The sequence below is a fragment of the Poecilia formosa genome, unplaced genomic scaffold (assembly GCF_000485575.1).
Source record: "Poecilia formosa unplaced genomic scaffold, Poecilia_formosa-5.1.2 Scaffold67, whole genome shotgun sequence".
Classification (NCBI taxonomy): domain Eukaryota; kingdom Metazoa; phylum Chordata; class Actinopteri; order Cyprinodontiformes; family Poeciliidae; genus Poecilia; species Poecilia formosa.
In genome coordinates, this window is record NW_006800006.1 from 377,850 (window position 1) to 393,707 (window position 15,858).

Genomic DNA, 15,858 nt, shown 5'->3' on the forward strand with positions numbered 1-15,858 from the left:
TCTTCATCCCTAACAGAGAACTAGCTCTAAAATTATTGCACAACCTTGTCACGCCGAGTTTTGACCTGTTAGAGACGCTGTAGCAGTCAATGCACTACCTATTACTGCATTATCCTTCCGCTGAGAAATGTAGTCTGTACATTTTAAAATATATTATCACTTAATAAAATATTCATTTTGATATTATGCTATCATACAAAGTTAATGGTGGTAAATCCAATAATTCAGTTAACTGCCACTATTTTTCCAATAAAACTGGGCATAAGAAATGTCAGCGAAAATAGTCCAGCCGCATTAAAGGCAGTTGGCGTCGCCATCAGCGATCTTTTCAGTCGCATGCTGAAGTGGTGAACGGATCATGTCTAGCGATTCTGCTGATTACAACAGGTAAAGAGCTACATTTGGAGATTTTTCTGAGACACAGACTAATATTTAACTGTACCCGAACGGCCGGAAGTGTTCAGTAAGTTGCATGACAACGTATTAGTTTATATCGAGTCAGTTAGGCCTAACTGCTTTCGGAGTGATTTGGTTGCTAGCGTAGCAGTTAGCCGCAGTGAAACACCTCTGATATAAATTAACGTTATGGTGCATTATTTATTAGTCGTTAAGGTTTTCAATTAACGTTAGCTTCTGTTAACACTCGTCTTTCCTTGCATAGAAGTTTTTATTTATTTCTTTATTAAAGTGGCTGGTGCTTGCCAGGGGAACCGCTGGCCCAGGGTGCTTTTCGGCCTAGTTCTAGGTAGAAGTCACCATTGCCCGTGCAGGCCCAATTATCCGACATATTGGCCATCAGCGATACAGGCGCACACACGGAACTCCATGTTGAAATACGCGGAACACACCCGAATTGGGGCTTGTGGCTCTTATTGTCCCGGGGTTAAACGAACCCTTCTGAGGTTATATAACCAAAAACTTTTCGGGCAGGTAGTAGACGGCCAGCTCGTGGAATTTGACACGTGCGCCCACTGAGGCTCAGAGCTATGGTAATGAGATACTCTGGGCGTGACCCGGACCGCTCCGGGCACACTCACTACACGTGTAATATGGCTTTTTCACTTAATGTGGCAGAGCCCCGTTTCCCAGGGCTGCTACCCCCTTCCCCTCAATGCCTTATAGTTTACAATTCAGCTAGTGGCTAAATTGTTCCACTGAAAAATTGGACACTGGTTCCAAAAGTATAAACTTGCAGGTTTCTTAAACATAAACTTGTATAACAGTTGTCAACCTGTTTAAATGTACGTAGATGTTTTGCTATGTAGTAGCACAAAATGTACTTTACAGCATACATATGTGCTAGAAAGTGGTATATCTGGGGATTTTTCTGATTCTTTCAAATGTTTCCACAGGAAAATATTCATGCTACTTTTGGTTTTAACATGCATCAACAGAGAGGGCATACTCTGGTGCTCATTCAGTTTGATATTGAATAAAAGGATTAGGAGGCATACTTTATACATTAATTGATGGGTTTAATTTTCAGTTGGATTCAAAGTACAACACATTTTTGTCACTTTTATTTTAGAACAAATATTAAATCAAAGTTGAAGGAATTGGAATTTTTGTAGGCAAAAAAACCCAAATTTCCATTAAAAAATATAAGATTTTTACTTTAAACATATTTGGAAGTGCAGAATTTAAAGTGTTCTTGTGAAAAAAATATTACTAATTCCCTTCTGCTTTTTCAATACTTTACATAAACTGACACATCCTACCTCTATAAGCAAAAAGATCCAAAATTGAGGGCCAAAGGGTGAAATGAGATGTTAATACAGATAAAAATGAGGGGTTCCTGCAGGAATTTCTTTTCCTTTTTTTTTATGGTGGTGGCGAGGGAGCTTTCAGAACATGTCTGAAACCTTACACATAATGGCCGACGTATCATTTATGTCACTGTTGTTCAAAATAATGGCCTAAATCTTTATTTATTATGCCTAAATCATCTTTTGGCAAAAAAAGAAAAATGACTTGGGCCATTATTTTAAGAATGTGACAATATCTTAAAGTTAGGATCGTTTTCACATACTTGGACTAAAAATGCCTTCAACTCAACCTTCCTTAGGTACGTTTCTGTCCCTCTACTTTGAACCGTCATCTAGTCTTACTTCACTCTCGACAGCGGCGTGGCGCACAGGAGCCGGCTGTTTTGGTTTTGCTTTATATTTTAGCATATTCTAAAACAAACTTAATCCTGAAGGTGCACCATGATCAATGGCATGTAGGGGGAAACTCTGAAAATGTGATAAGGCTGCTTATCTGAGCGGCGTACAAGCAAGACATTTATCAGATTTGTTTTCTTCCCAAACAGCTCAAGAGATAGAGACCATGGGGGGCCAGAAGGAATGGAGCCTGATGGTGTCATCGAGGTGAATCCAAAAAGCGATTTCTTCACTCTACTGCTAATATAGGGACACGTAATGATTTCAGACATTCTCAATTGTTTGTTTGGTTTTTTTTTCTTTCTTTCTTGCCAATCCAGAGCAACTGGAATGAGATTACAGACAATTTCGATGATATGAACCTGAAGGAGTCTCTTCTCAGGGGAATATACGCTTATGGTTTTGAAAAGCCGTCTGCCATTCAGCAGAGGGCCATCATCCCGTGCATCAAAGGTACAGGCATCGAGCTGAACTCGGGGGAAGCGCCTTGTGATTGAGTGAAGTGATGCTTAACCATCTTTCGGGACTTACCCAACAAATGGGGATACTTTTTATTACCTTACTGATCACTCAATATCATCCAATTTAATGCTGACATTCTGTAGTTGTGCCTCTGTGTTGTGTGAGGATGCTCTATGAAGGGATATTAAATGTGTTTCCTCACCGTTAGGCTACGATGTCATTGCCCAAGCCCAGTCAGGAACTGGCAAGACAGCCACGTTTGCCATCTCTATCTTGCAGCAGCTGGACATTGAGCAGAAGGAGACTCAGGCTCTGGTGTTGGCTCCCACCAGAGAGCTGGCTCAGCAGGTATGCTGTTCCTGAGGTCATGTGACCTCAACAGTGTCTCAGACCTAGGCAGCATACTGAGGACACTGTTCAGATGCGAAGGTACCATCTTTTATGGATTTGTCACAAATTTCTGAACCTTTTTTTTTTTTTGTTTTGTTTTTTAAGAAGGTCTTTGTGTGGCTTGGTGTAGTCTCTGTCCATGGCTGCATCGGCCTGAAAGATCATTTTGCTGAGTTTCTTTGTGTCTGTGGAGAGCTTGAGTGATGTGATGGTATACCATCTTTCGGGACTGACTCTTGAGATGGAGAGTTCCTTTCTGACTTACTGATCACTGAGCCGATGTTTTGAACTCGTCTGGACCGCCGGTCTGCACTCAGCCGTCCTGAACCCGTGCTCGTCTCTCTCCTCCGCAGATCCAGAAGGTCATTCTGGCTCTGGGTGACTACATGGGGGCGACCTGCCATGCCTGCATCGGAGGCACCAACCTCCGCAGTGAAATTCAGAAACTCCAGGCCGAGGCCCCTCACATAGTGGTGGGTACGCCGGGCCGCGTGTACGACATGCTCAACAGGAGGCATCTGTGTAAGCAACGCAGCCTGTAGCATTGTTGATTTTTAATCTCTAATGAGCACATTTGAACTGTTTTTATTTTATCTTTCAGCTCCAAAATGGATCAAGATGTTTGTTCTGGATGAAGCTGACGAGATGTTGAGTCGAGGGTTTAAGGATCAGATCTATGAGATCTTCCAGAAGCTCAGCACAAACATTCAAGTATATAACTCCAGATTTTATTTTGTTTGTCCATAACCTGTCCATGTTTGTTTCTCCTTGATCCACCTGTCCTTTCATTCCAGGTTTAACTAGAGCTGGGTGATGAGGCTTAAAAATGAAATTAGATTTTTTGTTTTTTTTCCTCTTTGTTTTCTAAAAAAAAACAAAAACAAATTACAAATGACCACATTTCAAAAAGTGGCCTTCATTTCAAACATCCCTTTGAGTTGTATGATGGAGTATTAGGGTCTGGTTTCAAAAACTTTTTTAATTATGGTAATATAGCTACAATAGTAAAAAGATGGAAAATTTTTATCTTATGAGAAGTGTTTACTAAGGGGGGAAAAGGCTTAGTTTGCACTTTTTGCCCCATCAAAATAGATTCAGCTTGCACAATTGTTTCAAAGTCAGCTACTGCTAACTTGATGATGATGATGATGATGATGATGAAGATGTCCACATTTTCCTAAAACTAAATCTTGAACAAAGCAAAAATTTGATGCATTGATAAAATTAGTTTATCGTCCAGCTCTGGCTTTAACCCTCCTCATCTTTCTTCTTTCTCAGTTTTTTTTTAAATTTATTATCATTATTTTTTTTAAGAGTTTGTATTTAAAATGATCTGTGTTGCAGTTGCCATAAATTCAGTTTTACTGTTTACATTTGGTAAAATTTTACCAGAAAGTGTAAATTTACAGTGAAATCAGGAAACCTTCCTGACTGCACTGACCATCCTTCTGCATCTACAGAACTCTGCTGTAATTGTGTGACGCAGTCGATCTGTTTCACACAATAATGCCAGCAGAGTTTCACGTAGAAGGAGATCATCGTGCACCAAACCGCAAATGAGACGCAGCCGAACCTCTTTCTTAATGTTCATTGGCTGCTGTCTCAAGGTGAAGTGCTACAGCCAATTGTCTGCGTCGCCTCCACTCTTAACACTTCCTCCCTCTCCAGGTGGTCCTGCTCTCCGCCACCATGCCCGCTGACGTGCTGGAGGTGACCAAGAAGTTCATGCGTGACCCAGTCCGCATCTTGGTGAAGAAGGAGGAGCTTACCCTGGAGGGCATCAAGCAGTTCTACATTAACGTGGAGAGAGAGGTTGGTTTGCACGTCTGCCCTCTGTTCCATCCATTCCACCTCTTCTCTCCAAAGCACCCTGCTCAAACCACGCGAGCCGACCCGGCCAGGTTCGGCTCCTGTGGCCGTGTAAGCATGGGTACACCAGGGAAGGAGACAAAAGTTCATGGGGTCGCAAACGAGGCTGGGAGGGACCACTTTCTTAATGTCCGCTCTCCTCAGTCTCAAGATCCTGTGTTACACATCCTGTGTGTGTTTTAATTAGGACTGGACAGTAAATCAGTCACACATATGGTGATGCACTTTGGCTGGACAATAGGACTGAAAGACTCAATCGGTATCAATAATTATTGATTAGTTTTTGGTTTTTAAGTGTATGAAATGCTGCCCAACTTGTAACCTGCATTTTCCATGGTTTTCACTCTACGCTGTTTATTGCGGAAAGCTTAAACTGCTGCTGCACAAGTTGGCATACAGGTTGTTGCTAGGTAACCAAAGAGTGAGTTAGTTAATGCCACCAACCCAGCTTATCTGTCTGTGAGAGGTTGAGTGGCTAAAGCCTTTCTTCTGCCTACTTTTTCCAAAAATACTTCTCATTCTGAATCGGAGGCAACTAACTTTCTTTTTTGTTACCTAGCAACAACCTGTTTTTCACACCTTGCCTCATAACTGCTTAAATATAAACAGGAAAGATCACGGCACCAGTTTGGCATTATTTCAGATATTTAGAACAAAAAACTAATCAATCTACCGACTGATATGAAACACTTAGTGCTTTACCACCATGTGGTCCAGGCCTAGTTTAAACCCAGTGTTGCTGCAGCGTCAGGCTGTGACCCGTCAAGGTAACGTTGGTCCATTCTGTCTGTAGGAGTGGAAACTGGACACTCTATGTGATCTGTATGAGACTCTGACCATCACTCAGGCGGTCATCTTCCTCAACACCAGGAGAAAAGTTGACTGGCTGACTGAGAAGATGCACGCTAGGGACTTCACAGTATCTGCTCTGGTATGGCATCCCGTTAGCCCGTTAGCATGTTAGCTTGGTTTTTCCTCAGCTAACCAACTGTTTAATTCACAGCATGGAGACATGGACCAGAAGGAGCGGGATGTAATTATGAGAGAGTTTCGTTCTGGGTCCAGCAGAGTGTTGATTACAACTGATCTTCTGGTTAGTATCAAATGATAATAAACTTTGTGATTTTTTTTGTTGATTTTTTTATTATATATAACTATTATTCTGAAAGCAACCCAAATGGTTTAAAATGCTGCAGCAGTCTAAAAATGGCCAAGCAGGTGGAACGTTGGGGAGATTAAGGCTCGTTCTCCACAGTGGGTTCCGCTGACGTGGGAACCTGCTACTTAAACACGGGCGACATTCTGAAACGTGAACTTTGTTGATCTGTGGGATTTGATGCTGGTTTCAGATGAGTGTGTTCTTTCTAGGCTCGTGGGATCGACGTTCAGCAGGTTTCCCTGGTCATCAACTATGACCTTCCTACAAATCGTGAGAATTACATTCATAGGTGAGTTGAAGCTGTTGAAGTTCTCCTCAACATGATTTTATTTGTCAAGATTGCCATTTCAACAAGGTCCATGAAAATGTTATTTGTACTGTAAATATTATCTGTATATGCTGAAACCTTCCTTTTGCAGCAACTTCAACTTTTCTTGCAATTCCAAACAATAATGCTTAAAAATATGCAACTTTTCTGAAAAATAAGGGCCACAAAATCAGTAATTTTAGGCTGAAATAATCACAAAATACCCTCTCCACATCTTGGAGGGTCTGTGTTGAACCGCGTAGCTGTGCTGTGGACTAACACGGCTCCTCGTCATTCCACAGAATCGGTCGCGGCGGCCGTTTCGGCAGAAAAGGAGTTGCCATCAACTTCGTCACTGAGGAGGACAAGAGGATTCTTCGAGACATCGAGACGTTTTACAACACCACCGTGGAGGAGATGCCCATGAATGTGGCCGACCTGATTTGAGACCTGAGATCTCTTTATTTTTCTTTTTTTACGCAGTGATAGCGATCGTCCACTTGCATTGTGCTTATATTATTCGAGGGGGAAAAAAAAACACAACTTCTCAATGCTAAACCTTGGATCAGATTTTTGGTGTGCGTTAAAAGCGAGGTGACTCATATGGTGGTCCCTCCTGGACAGTTGTAAGTTCTGACCTCGTCGGCCGGCTGGTTGGAGCTACAGAGCCATGGGGCGTGTAAACATTAGGGTCCTTATCAGGTATTTCTTTTCATGTTTAAATAAGATGCGTGTATTCGATGTTCTCCACCGTTTAGTAACCTACTTGTGGACTAAAAGGTATAAGTGCTGTATAAAGTCTGCAAATTATGTTATGCTAACATATGTGCGATGTCTTGTGGGCCTGCTTAATAGAGGCACTTGTCATGTTATACTGTAGATTCACTTGCTTTTTTTTTGTTTCTTTTGTGAATGTGTTTAATTTAAATGTACCATATATATTTTTTTTAATCCCACATGCTATATCAGAGTTCCTTACAGGTTGGCCATATTTTGCTGCCGTGGTTTTACCCTTAACAGAGTATATTGTCATTTCCACTCCTCACTGACTCCTTCTTTTCTCCCCTCCTCTCCTGAAGTGTATGAATGTCTTAATAAACAGAAATTGCTGTAAGTAAATATATTGTGCTGTTGTTGGCATCTAGATCATGAATGTGTGAGGGTCATAGATCAGTTTTGTTTTTGGAAGATGAATGCTTTCTGGTTTAGAAATTTGACTGGGGGGGGGATGTGGAGCTCCCTCTACAGGCAACCACGAGTAAAACAACCTTATTGTATGTAGAATTTTTGCTGTATTTTGTTTAGGCAAAAATATCTTAACTTATGAAAGTAATCCCCAATTAAAAATCGCATTAATATTCTATATTTTTGTCATAAGTTTGCAGAAAGTTGTTTACATTCTTTAGTGGTAAATATGACATGGATTTAAAATCCTACAAACTAGATGGTCATGAATGGGAGTAAATATGATTTAGTAAGCGTGTTGTGATTTCCATGCTAATATTTTGGTTTGGAGTTATACAAGTCAACTTTACCTACTTTTACCTGACTTCTGTTGTCAACTGAATTTTCTACATTTGGTCAAAGGCTTCAAAAAGTGGTTTTGAAGATGAACAGATAATCTTTTGGATTGTGTTTATAGAGTATTCATATTATAATATTAAATATTTTTAGTTTTTGTAACTATTATAAAACTGGTGTTAAGTAGTAACGTCATCTGGGCCGAGAACAAGATTCAAATTTGCTTTCATGGCCAGGCAGTGGGAAATGGCGCCCTCCTGTGGTGTACACAGTAGATGCACTGTAAAATATTCCTGGAGAGTGAAGACGGTGTCTCATTTGGATATAATGTACAAGTTACGACTCCATGCACAACTAAAGGGCTGAATCCACTAAGCATTCTTCTTTTACAACCTCTTGACTGCATTACCCACAATTCCATTTAACCACCTATAGAACAGCATTCGATTTGGACGTTGTGCGCCCTCTGTAGTCTGATGTTAGGTAGAAAGCTTGAAGCTCTTTAGGGGTTATGGGAACAAAACCTTGAAGTTTTAAATGCTAATTTGAACAAATATTTGAATAATTAAATATTATGCTCTGGTAGTTAATATTTCCTTATTGTTATCCATCTATATTGACCAATTTGTTTCTGATCATTTATTTTAATAATTCAGTTTAAAAAGGTGATAGTTATATATTCATTATTTTTAAGTCTTAATTTCTGGCAACTGTGATGGAGTTATCCCTGCTGCATTCACGCCTTTTTCTACCAAACATCTTTCTTCCACCCAACTTTCTAATGATATACTTGAATACTCTGTAAACATCCTGCTTTTGTAATGATCTTTTGCTTCTTACCCTCCTTTTCTAAGACAGTGTGTGACTAATCTATACAGTAAGTTGGTTTCACTCAAATTTCCGAGTATTTCAATCAGTCTTGTTTTCAGAAAGCCAAACGAAGGGAGAATGTAAACAAACAGCTGAGCTGTTCTAAATGAGTCAGTCCACTGATAATGTTTTTTGTGTTTCATCGTTTCCCATAGGAGAGCAACCATTTAGAAAAAAGAAAGATGCAGGATGTGGTGAGAAAAGTCTTAATAGCCTGGCAGAAATTAGACCAGTTTTTTATGCATGAACACAGCATGCATGACATTTAAAGGGGCAGGAGCCTATCATTTTTAAAGGGGTAAAGTATCAAAAAGCACATTTTGATAATTGACCTTAAGGAGTCAATATGATGTAAAATCAACTTTTTGTTTTAGCTTTGCATCATGTTATATTATTCTCTCATCAAAAACATACCAGGAGTGTTGCTTTGATTCTTTCATTCATGTTTGAGCAATCCTTTAATCTCCATGGCAACCATTCAGCTGTGGAAAACATCTGGGTGGACCCAGCTTCGCCTCTGAGGACGAACAGAGCCCTCCTCCCCAGTGACTCCCCCACTCTGATCCTTCAGACTAACCAGCAGCAATTAGTGAACACCTGGTGGAGCTGTTGAGCTCATTAAAGGAGCTACTTCTCAGTGCAACTCTGGTAAAAACATTGCTTAAGGGTAAATAGAGGAGCCATGTTGTGATGACTTCCTGAAGGCGGAGTTTCAAAAAGAAAAAAGAGTTTCTTAAAGAGACAGAGGCCCGATTTCAAGAAGCTAAATTAGGAAGTCAAATTTCTTTTAAGTTATATTTGAGCATTTTTATAACTGAAGATAACTTACTTAATTGTGCTATAAAGTGATTCTGTGTGGCTGGAAAGCACATAATATTGCCCCTTTCAGACCTTTTTCAATCAAAACTCATTGAAGTACATGTTAAGAGGACTATTAAGGCCCTTCCTCTACAAAGGGAAACAGGATCTGTCTCCTCAGTGTGTTTTTCAGTGGTCTGGAATCTGGTGGTTTATTTTCACTTTCAGTCTTTCACTTCTGTTCAGTCAGAGGACAGGCTCATGCAGTTCTTGTTCTGTGCAACAACAGGCTGGAATGTGTTTGCTTGGGGTTTTATGTGATGGGGTTTTTATGTTGAAGCAACATATTTGAAGCAATGCAAATGGAAATCAATGAGGTGGATTTGATAGGCGTCGCTTGACACATTGTAAAATACCTTTTACAAATGATTGTAAAAGGGGAGAGAAAATGTTTCCTTTCTTTTGTTCAACACTACTGACTGAAGGAAAGGCATCGTTGCAAATTTTTGCCCATTCTTTGCAACTGAAGCTCTAGCTTAGTCAGACAATTTTCACAAAAGCACTTTTTTAAAAAAAAAACTGCTGATCATCTGATGTTATGTTATTACCTTTAAAGAGATGCTTCTAATTTCCTATCAGAAACAAACTTCCTGAATGAATCATGTTTAGCCGAAATGTGTCAGAGGAATGAATCATTTTGACACCTATGACATACTGTGAGCTAATGTTGGAAGTTCAGGTTGATTCTTATATTTCTGCAACAAACAGACTGACCAGAGCAGATTATTGTGTGCAGAGTTTGCAAAGAGGAAGTTCCACGCCATACAAAAGGTCTTTGCAAATGTGAAGATATTTCATAAACAGTTATTAATAAATATGATGAGAAAGGGTAAAAAAAGGGGAAGTTCTGAAAAAATATGAAAGAGCAAAAACAGCTTCTGACAGATCCACAAATTCAGGACAGAAAGACTCAGTTTTACCAAATTAAAAGAAGTTTATGCCAATAAGAAGTTGTCTGTCCAAAACCTGGAGAAAGAATGCCAGTAAACAAAAGTAAACACTAACCAGAGCAGTAAAAGCAGAAAAGTAACTTCCTCTCCAAAGTGGTTTTGGTTATAAAACAATAACTGCTGTTTAACAGCTGTCCATCTTGAATGGACAGCTGTTACCTCCTGCCAACACATTTATGTATCGCCAGAAAATATAGAGGGGAGTGGGCGGGAGGACCTCAGGGAACAAGTTTATGTAATTTGACTTTCTCCACTGTTCCAGTCAGAAGTTTATATACACTGTCAGTTGTTCCTGGCTTTTCTACTGATGCATTCAAACCATTATTTTAACATCAAAAACTTCACTGAAGAAACAATAAAAAAAGCATTAAATAAAATCCAATTCAAAAATAATTTTTTTTTCTTTTATCCCAAAAGGAAAATAAATGTCAAAATTCATATCAACCAATAATCTTCAAAGATTCGTCATGGATGGTGATGCTGTGGGCAAGAAGAATCTCCACTAGCAGTCAGTCTTCCAACGAATCTGAAGAAACTTCTGACTCAGTTTTATAGAATGCTGCCCCTTTGCTCCTGGACGAGCCCCCATGTTACGGCTCTGGGCCTCATGCGCTGGGTTGCAGGTGGTTTTGGTATCTGCACTTGTGCTCCTCACCTTCACAAGTGTGGTTGATCTGTTCATTTGGAGCACACCTTCGGGACCCTGAGCCAATCATGTCAAAAATAATACAACCTTCCACAACTCTGTATTTTTAAAAAACAAACTGACTTTTTATTTTTTTTATTTTTAGGCAATGTAGAAATATCTACTGTCTCCACACTTGATGTTTAGTTTTCATGCTACCCATTGGACAATGATAAAAATCAAAAAATGACAGTTTGTGAAACTGCCATTTCACAAACTGAAATGGCAGTTTGTGTTCTTTTCTTCTCCTTCGTTTCATAGGCATTAAACTGGAGAGCATTTGAATTATTGATTTTGACCAACAGAGTACATTTCACACACCGCAGGCAGTGAGCTCTGATTCATTATTAACCATAATGCCTTCACTTTGCTATTTAGATAATTGTGCTGAAAGGAACTGGTGAAGCAATCATTGCTATATGGAAGCTCCATTAAAGGCACATTACCACATCGACTTGGTGAAAAAGAAACAAAACAACTTTAAGGTGATGTACTTTACCCAAGTGGTTCGATGTAATAAAATATGTGCTTATGATTTCATCACTAACTCGGCTTTCTCGCCTCATTCGCTGAAGACAGGCACTGACTTCCAGAAAACCTGCAGAAATGAAGCAGGTATGAAGAAAGGTGCATGGAAGGATGGCGAAGCAGGAGCAACTTATTTCAACATTGAAGATACATATATAATGGTTAAAAAAAAATTTCATCCTCGTTTTTAAGCCACTTCACCTATAAAGCAACAGTCAGGGGACTCGGTAAAACCCAGGCAGATGGTCGAGTCCCGACTCCTGGACTCTTCTCTTTGTGCAAGCGCTGCTTGGAAACCAGATCAGCCGACTGCTGTACAGCTAATCCAGGGGGTGTCTGATTACATGATGAGGACCTGAGGAGAGAACGGGCAACAAAATGGCATTTTTTTAAAGGGACTGTATAAGGTAAAAAAAGAAATACTTTTTTTTTCTCACATTGTCATTCCCACCTCAAAAACTTATTTTCATACATGTTTGCAAAATCCTTTCATCTCCATGGCAACCATTCATCTGTGCAAAACGCCTGGTTGAACTGAGCGCTAACCAGGCACTCAGTCCAAATTTCCAGCACACAGAGCAGCCCTCCACCACAAATACCCCACTTGGCTCCTTCAGACTAGCCAACAGCAATTAGCAAACATCTGGTCGAACTGAGCATCTGCTGAGCTCATTATAGGAGCTACTTCTCACTCCAATGCTCCAACAAATATTTGCAAACACTTAATAGAGGAATGTTGATGTGATGACATCCTGAGGATGGTGTGTCGGAAAGAGCAGGTGATTTTTAAAGAGAAAGAGGCCCCCTGTCAAGGCGTTAAATTACGAAGCATTTTGATAATTGAAGGTGACACAATTATTTTATTATGCCATAAAATGATATATGGTGGCTGGAAAGCACACAATACCGCTTCTTCAAAAACAGAAGGTGAACACACAGAGAAGTGTTAATGATACACACAATACTGATAAACCAAAGTGTTGTGTTTAGACACACATAAGACTCATAAACCTAATCTAAAATAGATTCTGGTGCACAGAGAAAGACCAGATGTCAGCAAAAAAAACCCCAAAAAAAACAACTGATTAACTTGGCATATTTTAAAAAAGACGAAGTGAAGTTTTCACAACTGAGTATTAACATTTCTTAAGTGTCTCAATCTTACACAACCTGCATTTGCATAAACTGCAAACTGTAAAAAACAATCCAATTCATTTAATTCGTAAAGCATGTAAAAAAAAAAAACTAAAGTGATATAAAGTAGGGACAAATAAAACAGACACAATAATAATAATAATAAAATCATAGCAGAATATTGTGTGCTAAAAGGACCACAGTAGCATAAACTAGAAAACAACAAACCAACTCAAAATCCACTGAAAACATAATATTTTGTCTTATTTCTGGCACATCTTGTTGATAAATCAAGAACAATAATGAATAAGAGTTATAATCCTGAAAATCTGGGCTAGATTATTTATACAATTACCTTCAGGTCCATTTTAAATCCAGAAGCAAACAAGAGTCCAAAACAAGATGTGAAATGACCTTTGATTTTTGACTGAGTGTGAATTTTATCTTGTCTGCATCCTTAACAAATGGAGTTTATAAATTATAAGTAAAGAAAATAATACATTTATTTTATGAAATTATTATAAAGTAGTAGATGGGTCAAAATGCAGAGGGGGGAGAGTATTTTTTTTACTGTTTTCAGGATTTAATAAAAAAAAAACTCCATTTGGACAATAGTACAGGGTAACACAATGACAACAAAAGCAGTCAGACCGCAGAGCGTGATATATTGAAAAGAGAGACTGGAAGTGACAAACGAACCAGAGGATGTGAATGGATGCAGCTGGAGAAGGAAGCAGGCAGAGGCAAATAAGGAAGTGGTTAGTTAGTAGCTGAGACGGGGAGCAGAATGGCTGATGAATAAAAGTGAAAAAATAGAAACCAAGAGACAAGGGGGGAAAGAAACCGGAACAACAAACAGACAGAAATACTAATCTGGCGATGCAAATCCAAAACACAAACCAGGAAGATAAGTGAACCAACACAAGCAATAAACTTAAATGCCAAGATATGACAAACAATCAAAGGAGAAAATAACAGAAACTAACAGCCAAAAAAACAAAGCAGAGCTGGTTCTCAAATGATCAGTCAGAACCAACGGTGTCCCACAGGGCTCAACAGTTGGTCCAGCCCTTTTTGTACAGAAAGTTCCGTTGTAGATTTATGTATTCATCTTTACGCCGATGACACAATCTTCTGCTCTGTGGAACCCTCCTCTATTAAAGTTTCTCAAAAACATCTGCTTAGTTTTAATGGAATCCAACAGGCCTTTTCCAGATTGCACCTTCAGTTCAATATATACATGGTGCTGTTTGTGAAGTTACACAGTGAATAATTAACAGCAAAATATTTGGTTTATTTAGCATGTCACAGAGAAAAAAAGCCAGATTTTCAACAGGATTTTCCTACATTTAGAAATCTAAAGTTCCAAACTAAATACTTAATTTACAAACTAACAGTGTAACACTTTCTTTTTCTAAAACCAGATTTTATAAAACTCCAGGAAGAAAATATAACTAATCAAGTAGCCTGAGTAATCAAGTAGATCTAAAACTAGTCAGATAAAGATGATAAAGATCTATTTCTCATAAAATCTGACTGTGTCTCATCAAATGTGTCTACAATTGTTGGAGATGGTGGCACTAATATTAAGTTTGTAAATAAAATGTGATATTAGATTTGCAGAAAAAGGAAAAATGGCAAGGTACAAAAGAGAGTAGAAAATTATTCAAACCCAAACAGGCTGTTTATCCTCTGATTAATTAAGATATGTGAAATAAATCTCTTCTTTCTAATAATTTGACTTTCACACTGTCCTGACTTCCAGATAGCAAAGACAAGAAGGCTTCTCATCACTGAAGAGGTAAAACAGTCATTTAAAACCACTTATCCTGGGAGTCATGGGACAGAAGTCAAGTGATGCTCCCAGAATAATTTCACCTGTACTGATTTGGAGGATTTGAAAGGCCATCTTTAAAGACACGACCCAGATTGTGGCCATCACTGATGCCTAAGAACCGAAAACCTCTTCAAAGACCGTTTCTCATCCCATTCCACAGATTGGCCCATTAGGACTTCCCAAGGAAAACCCAAGACACTGAAAGCTTTAAAGACACAGTATGCAGCTTTTATATATAAAAATCTGGGTTTTTTTTGTTTTGTTTTTTACCTATTTGTTACTGTCAACATGTCATGACAGTATAGTATGAGACACAATTTGTGAATCCACTACCTTCTCCCTGCATGTTATGATCTGCGAATATGCACCGCTCCCAATCAAAAACAGCCAATCAGAGCCAGGAGGAGGGTCTTAGTGCTGTCATTAACCCTTGTGTACATGCTGCTCAATGTGTTAATGACAGAGAAATAACTTAACGTTATTTCTCAGGAAAACCGTTTAACCGCCAGTATTGGTGGCTATGCTAACTAGGCTTAGCATGAATGGAAGGCTGTGTTGTGGCTGTCCTGTTTCTGTTTCTTCATTTCGCATTTCTAGGGTTAATTTGAAACCTGGAGACAGAGCAGTAGCTCCAAATGCAAATACTTGTAACTTCTTCTGGGGGTATTATGTAAAATCTGCTCTCTTTTTTAGCTTTACATCAAGTTATAATGTCATTCACGCATCAAAGTGTCGGAAAGAGCAGGAGATTATTAAAGACACAGAGATTCAATTTCAAGGCGTTAATTTATGAAGTCACATTTCTTTTAAGTCATATCTCATATATGTAAAAAAAAATTAACAACTGGGGGTAACATAGTTATTTGACTGTGCTGTAAAATGACACTGTGCCCGGGAAAACACATAATACAGAGTTTGATCCGTGTTGTATGTATCAATATTGTAAATCATGCAATGAAACCTCAGCCTAGATTCAAGATAAGGATTTATGAGGAAAAGAAATAAAAACTAAATTGGGGTAAGAACCAGTTTGCAGGAACTCTGAACTGACGAGCTGGACTTGGTGACTCAGTGTCTCTCGTAGCTGAAGCTGAGCCTGGAGGTTAGCATGTTTATGAGACATGAC

General features: G+C 39.1%; 1 protein-coding gene across 1 annotated transcript; it reads left to right on the forward strand.

Annotated features, from left to right (window-relative positions):
* Nucleotides 1-283: 283 nt before the first annotated feature.
* Nucleotides 284-7,468, forward strand: eif4a2 (eukaryotic translation initiation factor 4A2). Its single transcript, XM_007554850.2, has 11 exons — nt 284-387; nt 2,312-2,369; nt 2,483-2,615; nt 2,833-2,972; nt 3,368-3,536; nt 3,616-3,725; nt 4,683-4,826; nt 5,677-5,814; nt 5,887-5,976; nt 6,252-6,331; nt 6,652-7,468. The coding sequence occupies exons 1-11, from the start codon at nt 359-361 to the stop codon at nt 6,794-6,796; spliced, it is 1,236 nt and encodes a 411-aa protein (XP_007554912.1). The 5' UTR covers nt 284-358; the 3' UTR covers nt 6,797-7,468.
* The last annotated feature ends 8,390 nt before the right edge of the window (nt 7,469-15,858 follow it).

Coding starts and splice junctions, on each gene's coding strand:
- eif4a2 (XM_007554850.2), top strand. CDS start 359: ATGTCTAGCGATTCTGCTGATTACAACAG. Junction 388..2,311: donor GATTCTGCTGATTACAACAG/GTAAAGAGCTAC, acceptor CTTCCCAAACAG/CTCAAGAGATAGAGACCATG. Junction 5,977..6,251: donor TGATTACAACTGATCTTCTG/GTTAGTATCAAA, acceptor TGTTCTTTCTAG/GCTCGTGGGATCGACGTTCA.